We start from the raw sequence: 14,019 nt of genomic DNA, 5'->3' as shown, positions 1-14,019 counted from the left end.
AAAGGCTGCAATGAAACAAAGAGTGAAAAATTTAAAGGGGTCTGAATACTTTCCGTACCCACTGTATATACACACACATGTGTATATGAATGCAAATGTGTGTAGAGAGAGAGATATTTAATAGGCATTTCTAATAAACAAATTATATTTGTGTAATGTTTTATCACGTGCAGCTAGCCAGACCAGAATGCTATTTTATTTTATTCTACTAATAATTGCCATTTTCGCCAATAGGAGAATTGTGGAATTACAATAATTAGATGTGCATAATTTAAAAAATATTTTTAAAATTGGGCGCCCCCAGAAGGACCCACTTGTCTGACAGTACAGCCGCTTATCACTGCTAGGAGGAGGTTATTTGATCTGGACTGTCTGCTGTGCCTATGCACGCTGTGACTGGCTGTTAAGCAAGTACACATCTTAATTATCCCCCAATGGAGAGGCTCATTATGCTGATTAGGCCATTGTGCCAACACAAGCCCCCTTATATACAAGACATCTAATTAGGCATGCTAGCAGCTAACATCAGGCGCCACCAGTGGATATGTGACATTAGAATGGGCGATCCATCAAGTGACCACTGACATGATTTTTGAATTAAAATATCCTGTTACTGACAAGCTGTGCAGACATATTCCCCTGTTGACATTTTGTAGATGCACAGGCTTGACAAAGTAGTTTTTCAGCATTTTGAAGAGAATACAATGAGAAAAGTATTACCTGTCATTAAACTTTTGCTGGGTAAAACAGAATACACAGATTTGACATAATAAATTCATATAACATATTACAAAATGTATTCTCCCCCAACCCTCCATGAGCTCACATACGGCAGTGTACAGAAAAATCTGTATTGGCAAAGTAATGATTATTTCTCAGGGTTTCTTAGCTTATGGATTCAGAATTGTATAAATTCTATTCTTACAATGATATTAAAAACTTGTCCACCTTTGATGGGTTTTTTTTCAGGTCAGAGACTGTGGTGGAGAGGATGCTGTGTAACTGGATGTCTATCTGCCTTTACCAGTTTTTGAAGGTAACATGAGTTATGGTCACTTAAAAAGTATCAAATGTAATAAGTTAGCTAATCATTTCCTCAAGTCAAAGTGACTCTTAACTTTCATTAGTGCTCTGTATTGATTGTGTGTGTGTGTGTGTGTGTGTGTGTGTGTGTGTTAGGACTCTGCAGGCGAGCCCTTGTACAAACTGTTCCGAGCCATCAAGCACCAGATTGAGAAAGGGCCTGTTGACGCCAGAGTGAAGAAAGCCAAGTATACCCTCAACGACACGGGCCTGTTGGGCGACGATGTAGAGTACTCCGTCCTGGTAAGATGGACAGACACACACTCGCATGCGCAAAAAGACCCCACTCACACACACAGACTCAATGTAAAAAAAACAGCTCAAACTGCTTCGAGATTGCATGGTGTTTTTGCGGCTGATTCCTACACAGTGTGATACACACAGAAACACAGTGCTGTTACTATGGTAACCACCAACAACCCCCCAGGCAACTCCCCGCTTTTGTGTGACATCCATTTTCAGTGTTAATGTTCTCGGCTTGAAAACGACACAGGCAACACATTCCAATATAGCAGTAAAATGCATGGCTTAGGTGAAAGTACTACAAGTCGGTACTAGTATAGAGTACAAGCCTCCTGCATTACCTCTCCTCGACCTTCCAACCTGCACCTGCTCTGCATCAATTTGGGGAGCTTACGGAAGTCAGTAAAAGCCTGTATGTCTCGCTTTGGTATCGTGTTTTAATAATGGAAGCTAATGTGAACACAGCTGTTTTCTGTTAAAGTCAGCAGAAATAAAAAGACCCATGGGTAATGGCGTTGTCGAGGACAATTACCAAATTAGCCTGAATTACACGTCTCCTGCCGTGATGGATCGCCTTCTGTGATTGAATTACAGAAGGAGGAAAAAACGTGATGAGCTAGATTTCACGGGCAGACACAGTGTTTCCTATTGGCTTTGATTCACAGCGTGCTCTTCCCATTCACCTCAAATGCATTATGAGGTTGCTACCGCCTCCCCCCTGTTTGAATCTGTCAAATGGTCAGTTAGTTATTTCTGCCAGAGTGACTGAATGGGGGAGTCAAGGTGGATCAGTTTGCTCTCACGGAGCCTTGGTCATTAGATAGCCAAGGTGACAGGAGTCCTTTTCAGGTGTCACCACAGAAAGTGTGTGTGTGTGTGTGTGTGTGTGTGTGTGTGTGTGTGTGTGTGTGTGTGTGTGTGTGTGTGTGTGTGTGTTTACTTACATAGGCATGGTTGCCATGACAACAACATCCTGACAGAGGGACTCGGTGTGTGTGTGTGATGGGGGGCTGCTGCCGCCCGGCTGGCTGGCTTGCTGCTCTGGCCATGTTTGAGGATTTCTGAATATTTGTCATTTGTGTGCGTAGGTGGGCTTATATTGCAGATGCTGTATTCCCACATTGTATGTGTGTGTGTGTGTGTGTGTGTTACAGACTCTGCAAGTACTGGTGCAGGGCGAGGGTCCAGATGTGACGCCTGTCAAGGTGCTGAGCTGTGACACCATCTCGCAGGTGAAAGAGAAGATCATAGAGCAGGTGTACAGGAACCTGCCATACTCCCAGCGGCCTAAGGTCGACAGTGTCACATTGGGTGAGTAAAGGGCCAGAGGGAGGAGGAAGAGCTGAAGCAGAAAATGTCTAATAATGAGGAATAATGTAAGGTTTACAGGGAGTGGCGAGAATGTTAAAAAGGAGAAGCTATTGTATTTCAGTCCTGACTGAATTGCCATTTTAATTTAATTGCAATGCATTTGTTCAAATATGTAATTGATTATGTATTTAATTCTTTATTTAACAGATTATTTTGAAGGTGATCTCTCTCTTTATGTCTCTGTGGAATTTTAAAAAAGCAACCCCAACATAAAGAAAGCCTTCATCTCTAAACAAAGTTTTGCTCGCTATTGTAGTCAGAAACCTTGGGGAGTGAGTTAAAAGGCAAAAGCTCTACAGACATTTTTCAACTTCAAAGCCATTTTTTTATTCCCATGCAGGCTGTAAATCTCATTCATTTTATACATTTTAGATAAGCAGAGATCCGTCTTCTTTCATGGTGAATCAGAAAGATAACTCCCTTATATTTGGTGGTACTTGTAAATGTATGATGTGTCACAGATGGTGTTGAGCTCAGTCCGCAGTGGTGTTAGATTTTTCTAAATTGCAAATGTTGGGGTGCACGATTTAGAAATAGATTTAAATCATTCAAAAAATACTGAACTGTCACTTCTTCAGCCAAACTTAACTCAAGTGTGTCACATCACGTCATCTCAGGAGAGAGAAAGCTGCGCAGGCAGTAGGATGGGTACCAGAATTTATTTCAGACCACATTATTAAAGAATACCCTCAGGGTAACAGTGACCCAGGATTAAATAAGTATAATATTGATAAGAAAGAACAAAAAACTTTGAAGTATGCTGACAATTTGCCAAACATCCAGTACCTCTCCACCAAGCAGAGATAATTGATTGACTTTCTCTCTCTGCTTCACCGCAGAGTGGCGCCCGGGCTCAACAGGGCAGATTTTGTCAGATCTGGACTTAACTTCCCAGAAAGAGGGCAGGTGGAAGCGCATCAACACTTTGGCACACTATAACGTGAGTACTGACAAAATTTGGATGAAACATATTTAAAAATGGAGCCTTAATAATAGCAAGGGATGTGAGGAGGCACAGGAGAAGTAAATAGCAGTATGTGGGCGTGTGGATGTGAATTGGGTTGCCTATTTTCACGCCATTTCAGTCAGAGGCTGTTGAAATCTATGTTTGCTGCACATTTACACATTGAAGGACATTATATGATTCTTTGATTGATACTCTTGTAGGTTAATTAACATAAAACGACTAAATGCGTCTATACAACTTACTGCCAGTCAAATCTTTTTTATGGCACTTAACACACAACACAGTTGATCTTGAGCATAAAGTACTTTTTTTGTAATTGAGGACTGAGAGACTGTTTTTTTTTTATGAGAGTGTCTGGACTGCTACATGTTTGAAAAGATTGGGGAACATAATGGTTTCCAGGGACAGACATGTTTTTTTCTGACATGTATGATGATAACAACATGCCAACATTCATTAAAACAATCTAGCAGTATGCTGTGAACTTGCTTTTTTAACATTTTGCAAATCATTCTCATTTGCTTTCTTTCTGAGAGAAGATTGAAGCCACTTTCACAAGTCTGTTAAACTAGAAGCTGCAGCTGGTTAGTTAGCTTAGCTGCCTAGTTAGCCTAGCTTAGGAAACCGCTTGCCTGGCTCTTAACTAATCAGCTTCAAAGGTGCTGGTAGACATGTGATGTTAACAGTTAACAGAAGTGGACTAACCATTATCCCAGTTCCAGTCTTTTTGACTAGCTGAGTGGCAATCCTGTATGTCCATAAATCAAACATTCAAGAAAGCACTTCATAGCCTTTTTCTTTCACTGTTTGCCTTCATCTGCTTAGCAACATGCCTACAATTTTGAATTCCTAACTACCAGCCAATTGAAGTTGCCTGTGCTTGGTTTGCTCTTGTCAGCTCTCAATGGCGACAGAAGGCCACTAAATCTTCTTGGCACTGTATTGATCCTCGGAAAATAAAGGTCACTTGCAAATGTCACCTACTTGTCCTGCTTTTGGGTACTCTTCTTCCTATTTCATCCTACCTGCTGATGTCTCACAGTTGTTGACACTCACAGAGGACAGCCTTGCAGCCATTGATTCATTGGCTGCGTCTAAAAAGTGCTAATCACAGTATTTTTAGGATAGATAATGGGTTGATGCCAAAGAAAATGGCCTGTAAATACCCCAATAAAGACCCACTGTTCCCGTCCACTCAATCGCATTGATTATGAATTAGTTCTGGGGCACTAAAAGAGACTGCTGACCTCAGTCACAGTACCTATTAAATTCAAATTGTGTGTGAAGTAAGTGTGTATTGTTGTGTGTTTTCTGTCTCACAAAAGACTGTTATGTGCATTACAGGTGCGAGATAATGCCACATTAGTCTTGTCCAGCGTGCTTCACATTCAGCAGAACTATGACCAGAACCAGGAAAACCATGAAGAGAGTATGTCTCTGAATACACTCCTACTGTACACAAAAATACACACTTGTTGAAATTAGCACAGATCAGGTGTGAACTTAAGAGTACAATGCTTGCCTTTGTTTCTTTTCCCCAGGGCTTTTGTCATCATCTCCCCTCTCATTTAATATGCTAATACATGTTGTTTTATGTATAGCACACTTGGAGATTATGCTGAAATAATATGCGCTTTTATCTTCTGCCTTTATAATGTGCATTTTGCATTTCAGAGTAATTTATTGTTTAGCATTTCTACTTAGATATTCTCTCTGCCTCCAAATTCAGTTGACAGTCACCCTCCATTTTATCATGTGAATATGTTCTGTGAGAGTGTGCATGAATAAATAAGGAGCAGAATTATTTGAAGAAAGTTTTTTAAAGTTTGTTTTTTCTCCCTTGATAGGGAATGCTTTGTTGGAAGATGACAAGGTGTTTCACTTGGTGAGGCCAGCAGACGAACTGGATGAGATGAAATCCAAACGAGGAAGTATAAAGGACAAGTCGATGACCAAAGCCATTACAGAGATCTACTTAACAAGACTCCTTTCTGTCAAGGTATCAAGACTGACTCATTTACTCAATTAGACTTTTGTTAACTAGTTATCTTATTCTCTGAGCCTGGCAAATTTTTGCAATATCGGGAACGTTTTTCAGTTAAAAAGCCAACTTAAATTGATGACCTCAGGATTCGGATAGGGTTTAAATACTGTCAGAAAAGCAAAGCGTGAATATCTACGCTCACATTGCATGCATAAGCTATGTCTTAGGGCTGTGGTATGTCTGGCTCGGCTCTCTGTCTCTGCCCTGTCTCACATTATTTGTGGCCCCTTTCAGGGAACACTGCAGCAGTTTGTGGATGACTTCTTCCGCAGCGTGCTGTGCTCTGGGGCGGTGGTGCCACCGGCTGTCAAATATTTCTTTGACTTCCTGGATGAGCAGGCCCTGAAACACAACAATGTGGATGAGGAGACCATCCATATCTGGAAGACTAATAGGTAAGAGTACTGCACACCTGCTTACACTGATCTCAAAGTTTAAATTAAATGTACTGGAATTAGGTTTTGCAGAAATATTAAAATATTTAGAAGAATAAAAAAAGGGCAGAGAAGTTAAGAGGGGAAGTCTTGTTTTGGTGGAATTGCTATCAACTCATCTGCTTTTTTTTAAGGTTCTCAAACCAAAAAGATTGGGAACCATATTGTATTTACAAGCTTATCAAATTTCCTAATGTAAAATTTTTATCTGAAAAGTAACTAATAACTATCAAATTTACTGTATATCTGTTATATTAATGTAGAAGTATGAAGATGTTTCAATTAAATTTTTGGTCCAGCACCCATCCTATTGGGCACGGGGATGTGCGTGTCCGTTATTATTGATATTTTGAAAATAAAAATTAGCATAACATGGAATTACTCAAGTAAAGCACAACTACCGCAAGTTTTTACTAAATGCTAAATTAAAATCTCCACTGGAAAACACACACACACACTCTCTGTCTAAATCTGAGCAACACCACATGTCCCGCTGCCTGAGATACAGTAACTCCAAGAAATAAAACTTACTTATCCAAGAAACCGCTGAATACAAATGCACAATTTCAGCTCACTTAGTTTGCATTTGCAATTCCCCTGCTCCCATGTGACATTTAAGTGCATAAATTAGTGTCACGTCATCTAAGGCTCAAGCATACAAGACGACGTGTTGCATATAGATGCCAGTGATTGACGTAAGGCTGGCAAGAGAGCACCCACAAAAGGACAGGAGATGAGCGATTTAATTACTTACTACACTCCACACCACATTCTGCATCCACCCGTTCTGTTTATCAAATCAACTGAGGGCCATGTATTAAATATGAATGTGTGTATGAGGCACAACAACAAACAAACATGGTAATTATGTCCCAAGCTAATTTAATTCTGTGATTATAGCAACATTGCTATTTTTATGCTTCTATTGTATTCTCTCTGCAGCTTTACCCTGGAGATATTACTAAACCAGTATGAGTTTTACACGGTGTGTGCTTCATGTCTCAGATGGCGGTGCATTCGCACCGCTCAGGAAAGCTTTTGGGAAACTATAGTATTTTGGGTGTTCTTTTGAATTTACAAGCTGACATGGGTTGAAAAGAAGCGTATAGAGGGTGCATTTTCATGTTCAGAAGGGAAGGTAGTGAGCGTTCTCGAGCATTTCATTATGAAGTTGGGTTGGTTTGGGTTGATAAGCTGCACGAGAACATGAAAGGTCAACGTTTTGGTGTTACGTTGGCATATCAAATCACTATTTGTTAGAAAAGACAAGCATCGTTGACTTTTGGGCAGCGTATCGCTTTGTTATTTCAAACGTCTCCTGAGGTTACATTTTTCATTTAATTTTCATTTAACAGTAATGTTTCTCAGCGAGGTCAGTATCATATGAAATGGTACTATAAACTGACAATCAAGGTTATTGTTCTGAATAAACTGACAACTACAAGAAAGGCTTTTCTCCATCCCTGTTATTATCTTGTACTGCACTCAATTGCGCCTCAGGCAAGTGCTCTCACATGAAATACCTCTCTGACTCAAATTAATTCATAGATGTAATGTGGTTGATGAGATTTTCCCCCCATTCTAGAGCAATAATAATAACAACCGTGATAATGCACTGTTTTCTTGCCCTTTTTCCCCCACACAGCCTTCCTCTGCGGTTCTGGGTGAACATACTGAAGAATCCCCACTTCACATTTGACGTCCACGTGTCTGAAGTTGTGGACGCCTCGCTTTCTGTCATCGCCCAGACCTTCATGGATGCCTGCACCAAGAGCGAGCACAAACTCAGCCGGGTGAGTGGAAACAGGAAGGAGGAGGAAGAGAAAAGTGGGGAGGATGTGAGGTGAAAGAGCAAGAGAGAAGATGGGAAAACAGACAGAGAAGATGAGAACAAAGTGGATTACATGAGAATTAAAAGGGAGGAGAAGAGGAATGTCAAATGTTAATCAATCTAAAGTGCCATTGTTTTCCCCGTTGTGTTCAATTGTATTCTCTAGGACTCTCCAAGTAACAAACTACTCTATGCAAAGGAGATCTCCACCTATAAGAAGATGGTGGATGAGTAAGTCCTATCAGCACCTTACAAAATTGTTTTGATCTGTTGTTTTCATGTCAGTTTAAAGCCTATTTTTAAAAAAATTGTCAATTTTTTGTGTGTGTGTAGTTACTACACAGGCATCAGGCAGATGGTTCCTGTCAGTGATCAGGACATGAACACTCATCTGGCGGAAGTGTCACGGGTGAGAAACACTGCTGTCATTTTCTGTGCCACTAGATGACTCTGCTATAGTTATAATCCTTAACATTTCAGTCCTTGTTGATTGGGCAACAGCTGTGGTTACCCTGGTAACAGCAAGTGAGGTTTAACTATAGATTGTAAAGGGTCTATGACTACACTCCTTCAGCAGCTACTTGGAACCGAAATACAGGAAAAAAGCAGAAAAGCACCTGAGTATCTCTTAACAGTGCAACTATCAATACAAAGTCATGTGGTTTTTAGGGAGAAGTCCGTCAATAATTTTTCATCATGCTCTGAGCAACTGTGCTCTGATTTCATTCTGCACAAGTAGAAAACCAAAACAAGAGCACAGTAAGAGAAGTTAGTTACCTTGCTGTGGAACTCTTTATTTAACAGCTCATTAAATGTGTTTGCACCCACCCGTTTTCATGCACATTTTTAATTTGCATATAAAAACCAGAGTAGAAACACAGAAATTTGGGAAAAAATTAAACATTGCATAACAGTTGTCACGCTTTACTGAGGCCCACTGAAGAATTAACTCCACCCACAGTTTCCCTTAATTAGCCAGTTCCTAATAGTCCATAGTAATAGTAACATTATTGGATGGAAATGCAGATTCATTTGCATGTTTTTTTGCAGAAGTTTGGTTTGCATGACCAGTTACTTGAAACAGTTGTTATACAGATGTAGGAGATGAACAGTTAACAGTAAGGCTAATGTCAATGAGAAAATGAGGTAGATTCCTTTGAATCTCGCGTGCAGAGGTACACTATTAGCTTTTGAGGAAAAAATGTTGATCAAAAACAAGGTTTTATGTCATGAAAATGTTATACGTTATGGATTATAACTTTAATATCTGATAGTTGTTAATAATAATAGCATGCCTCTTTGCAAAAGTTAGTTTGTTTTCGTGTCCTTTGCCTCTACAATAGTAGTTCTTTCTTTTTAAACCTGGAAAGATGTACTGAATGCTCATTCAACTCTGCAGTTTAGGGTTATGTTGCTTTTTCTCTTTAACCTTTTAAATTGTCATTTATGTTGTCCAGTCTCACACAGACAAACTGAACACACAAGTGGCTCTCCATCAGCTTTACCAGTATGCCAGCAAATACTATGATGGGGTAAGAGGCCCTTCTCTTTCCTATCACACCCAAAGGAGGCTATTCCACTGAATGCACTACTGCCCACTATATTATTGCTTTTTCTTTTTTTTCTCTCTTCACTCTTGATATGCCAGAAGAGTGATTGTATGAAATTTTAATTGAAAGCATTTCTGTGGGATGTGAATTGGAAAATTGCTCTGGGAATTGATTTTTAAGCGTCCATTGTGCATTGCCACTTGAGGTCACGAAAGGGGATAAACAAAACCTAATGAACAAGTTGGATAAACAAATGGGTCTGTCAGTCTCCCCTAAGTGTGGCTTGCAAACAATAACAGCTTATATGACGTGACTGTTGATGTCAAATACCAACATCCTCTCCTCCCACTCTCCGCCCATTTTCTTCCTCTTCTCTCCGCCCTTTTTCTTTCTCTTTGTCTTGGGCTCGTTTTCTCTCCATCTTCCCCATCCTTGTTTCTAACACTAACCCATTCCTCTTTGGCTCTTTTACCCTCCACTGCCCAATTCTTCCTCCTCTTTCTCTATGCTTATCATTTCTGACTTCTCCCTCATTCTCCTTTAATTCTGTTCTTCTCTCCTTCCATCCCTTTTTCAGATCATCGCATCCCTAGAGGAGGACCCAGCTGCCCAGAGTAAACAGCTGACCCTGCGGCTCCAGCAGATAGCAGCCGCCCTGGAAAACAAAGTGACTGATCTCTAACCCACCGAGGGAGGGAGGGAGGGAGTAAGGGGAATGGTAGGATACCGCCAGTGACTGCAGGGGGCTTACTTCTTCTTTTAGAGAACAAAACATGGAAATAAGGAAAGGTGAGAAGTCAGTCATATTGTACAATATGGCCCTGGGACAATTTGCTGTGCTGTGGAGTAAAGGGAATAATTAAATGCAGATAGAGAGAAAAAAAGGGACGGAAATTATGGGTTACACTGTCATTGGTACGCCTTAAATCTCACTTGCCGAACCTTTAAGGTCTGCACGCTTACTCTTGCTTCACTGAATATTGCTCCCACAATGCAGTGCGGTAGACCTCTCACTGAGAATTAAGCCCCTCCGTGGAGCACTGGCACAGGCGATAATCAGATGTTCAATTTCTTTCTGTGTAGAAAAGGTTTTAAGAATTGTATTATATATTTTTTTTATTGTGCAGTCTTTATGCGGAAAGCTTTATAAGGAAAAAATTATCTTTTTAAATGGATCACCTTGTGGTGCAGATAGTGTTTTTATTAGCCTGTGTGTGCGTAGATGTCTGTGTGAAGCACAACACCTGAACAAGAGTATGCGTTGCTAGATTTGAGTGTGTGTGATTGTGTGGGAATTTGTGTGCACACAGGATGCCTACTGTCAGGCGTGAGGGCGAAGGGACGCCTGCTTTGTTATTTTATTCCCCCATAGCCAGTGGCATACTGGAGCCTGTGCACTCACCGAGCTCACCAAAGGGTCCTCACAAGGACACTGGTTAGCAATTTACAGGCTCTTATGATTGACAGGTCAACAGTAGTTTCAGAAATGTTTGAGTTAAATTATTTGCTTTGACTCAGATTTGCTTCAAGCTGGATTGCCATTTGTGCTTGTGGAATCTGACACTAGCCCAATCTGTCTCCCTTTATTGTACAGTGCCATGATACATTCCATTTCAACTAAAGCACAGAAGTACATTTCAAAATTGTTTAAAAACATTTCAGTTGTTGACTTTTTTATTTTATTTTTATTTTTTTTAAGTATCAGCAAACAGCAACTATATTCTGCTATGGAGCCATGCCCGTCATATTAGCCCTGCAATAATGTCAGAATACTATGAGCCACAATTGACAGTTACACTAGCTCACTAAATGTATTCAAATACAGTAGCAATTCAGCAATACGGTTGAGAAATTTCCGAATTGATTCACGCATTGTTAAGCGTGACTTATGGTTCTGCAGAGGCGCCACGCAGATCTTTCGCTGTAGCTTATGTAAGTGACCTGAAGTTATACTTGTGTGTTAATGTGTTCGTCGATCCGGCATGTGTGGGTGCGTGGGGAGTGTGTGGTAGAGCGAGTGAGAGAGGGACAGCGATTAACTTTGGTGCAAGTACCAACTATAGAGTCTTATTGGGAGAAACTGTCTCCCATGTGCTTTCTGACCACAGTGGGGAATCTGTAGCAGGAAAAGTTAACCCTCTCCTTGATTTAAGTTGTTTATAGAGAAGGAGAACCAGGAAATAAGAGTAGGGGGAAATGCAACACTACCAAGCCACGGCCAAGCATCGTGCGTTGCCACAACGTGTATAGTAAAAAAAAATTGAGAGTTGCACGCAAGCTACGGCGTAGGATTCGGCGTAGGGTCCGTATCTCCACGTACCTACATTCGTAGCCAAGGCGAAAATATAACGCGGAAGCCTAAATCACGCTTCAAGGTTCATGATTTTTAGTGCCATTTGTTTGTAGTCTACTCTTGTAATCTTCCAAATAGTCATCAAGCAATCTGCCTCTAAAGCTATGAAATAGCCTGTTGCTGATTTTAATTATCAGTTCGAGATGCAGTTGGTACTTAAATGGTATGTTTTGAACAAATTACTGTGGTTTTAGCCTTTGTGTGACGTTTGGGAGGTCAGGTTCAATCATGTACATAAGTGTTATAGTAATTGAGATGTTGATATGTCAGTGTCAGAGCTGAGGTGTTGACGGGTATGAATGAGGGTTCAATATTTTTTGGGCCATTAAACGCCACGCTTCATCCCTAAATTGTTGATTTTGCTGATTGTACTTCCCGTATCTGACCATGGACGTGTGTAGTTGACAGAGCATAACGAGCTCCAGAGACCCCAGAATGTTAACGATTCCTGCCTTGGCTAGAGAGAGGTTTGCACAGACCTCGAGCCTGCCTGCCTGCCTGCTGTCTCAGCATGGCACCCTGGCATCCCGACCAACAGCACTTGGCACTGCCCACTCAGCGCAGTGCAGAGTGGCACTCTGTATAATGGAATCAGCAGGAGAGGCTTTTGATCTTAATTGCATGCCGACTGCAGACTCCATGCTTGTCTCCGCTGTTGTTTACTGCTGACTTCTGTCTCACTGACGGAGTTGATGCAAGAAGCTTTCTTTAACCAAAAATGTGCCTTATTAAATAGGATGATACATATATATTGTTTCTAAATTATTCTATTGGTAACCTAGTTGATTATAATGATGATAGTGCTATAGACACAGCAATGTATTTGGACTTGTGATATTATGTGTGCTGTCTAAAATGCTAGGTGCCCTGCTGCAGCCATGTTTGTGCCAATAGGCTGAAGACATTTCAGTATGATTTCTTTTATGGTTGCAGTTTCAATGTGTACATTTCCTTTGGGTGTCTGTGGCGTGTGCTTAGTAGGATTTTTGGTGGCTAGGGCAGAAGGCCTAAAGGAATAAATATAAAACAATGTGGCCAGTGTGATTTGGGTTTCCCTTGAAAATGTCTGGCATTTCTAAATTAGTCTGAAATCAAAAGGGTGACCTTATGTAGATTGAATATAATGCAAAATTGTTCCAACGGTGTTACATTTTTTTTGCCCTGTGTTTCTAAGCTGTTCAACAGTGTGTACGATAAATGACTATCTATACTCGACAAATAACTTTTCTTACTGCTGTGCAGTTATTTTTATTTCATGTTTCCTATACCATATAAATCTTTGTAAAACATGTTGAAATGCTGTATTCTAACTGTATACTCCTATGCATTGAGTCCTGGTACAAAAAAAACAAAAGAGAAAAAAAGCTGTTTGTTCTGTTGTCAAGACTTTTTTCCATTTTGAAACTTGTGAATGTGCTGTAATGATAAAAGAAACTAGAGCACTCCATTTCAGTGCAGGACCATTAATGGAAGCCAACGTTTTCCTCCCCATCCAAGGCAGCTCAGAAGATTCTCGATCGTGTACCTGATCTGGTTGTACTGGATGAACCTAATTTTACAAAGGTTGTGTGTGGCCGGAGTAGTTACCCACAGATTTCATCATACACTCCTCCGTGAATAAACTCAGAGACATATACCCCCTTCATATCGGCTGTGTTTCTTTAACTTTTAGAATATTGATTTGCTTCAATTGAACACTCATCTCTCATGCATATTGCATGAGTTACAATCACCTTGTCACAGGTAGCGTTTCTTGTTAAAGTGAACTGAATCCTTACTTTAAGTCTTTGGTATTTATGCAGAGTCATTGAAGTGCTTACACACAAGCAGAAGTAATTGGGAAATTTATGAAAATGATCTCTTATTCAAACCAACCCATCACTTTACAAAAGAGATGGCCACATGCTTGAACATGACAGTTTTTATCAGATAGACATGCATAGTATGACCACAGACTGCTTTCTTGATAGCAGCAGTGTTCATATGTAGCATACCCTATGACGACGATGGCTGACGTCTTTTTCCAAATGCCACATCAGGTTCCTGTCACACGGCTCAGAATACAGACTGGAAGCAAAGGTCTGACTTCATGAAACGAGTGGATAATGTAAATAGCCGCTCTGCATCTCTGTCATCGGCAGTG

General features: G+C 40.5%; 1 protein-coding gene across 2 annotated transcripts in view; it reads left to right on the top strand.

The window, feature by feature from the left end:
• Window positions 1-13,521, top strand: part of plxnb2b (plexin b2b) — a 114,167-nt gene extending 100,646 nt beyond the window's left edge. For both annotated transcript variants that reach the window (XM_034878481.1, XM_034878480.1), the window contains 12 exons: window positions 970-1,036; window positions 1,180-1,326; window positions 2,481-2,637; window positions 3,537-3,637; window positions 5,009-5,093; window positions 5,512-5,663; window positions 5,943-6,103; window positions 7,788-7,935; window positions 8,140-8,204; window positions 8,307-8,382; window positions 9,431-9,505; window positions 10,101-13,521. In XM_034878481.1, coding sequence (XP_034734372.1) covers window positions 970-1,036; window positions 1,180-1,326; window positions 2,481-2,637; window positions 3,537-3,637; window positions 5,009-5,093; window positions 5,512-5,663; window positions 5,943-6,103; window positions 7,788-7,935; window positions 8,140-8,204; window positions 8,307-8,382; window positions 9,431-9,505; window positions 10,101-10,205 — 1,339 coding nt within the window. In that variant the 3' untranslated portion in view covers window positions 10,206-13,521. The remainder of the gene's footprint in view (window positions 1-969; window positions 1,037-1,179; window positions 1,327-2,480; window positions 2,638-3,536; window positions 3,638-5,008; window positions 5,094-5,511; window positions 5,664-5,942; window positions 6,104-7,787; window positions 7,936-8,139; window positions 8,205-8,306; window positions 8,383-9,430; window positions 9,506-10,100) is intronic.
• The last annotated feature ends 498 nt before the right edge of the window (window positions 13,522-14,019 follow it).

This window comes from Etheostoma cragini, chromosome 8 (assembly GCF_013103735.1).
Source record: "Etheostoma cragini isolate CJK2018 chromosome 8, CSU_Ecrag_1.0, whole genome shotgun sequence".
In the NCBI taxonomy this organism is placed as follows: Eukaryota; Metazoa; Chordata; class Actinopteri; order Perciformes; family Percidae; genus Etheostoma; species Etheostoma cragini.
This window is presented reverse-complemented; position numbering and strand designations above follow the sequence as displayed.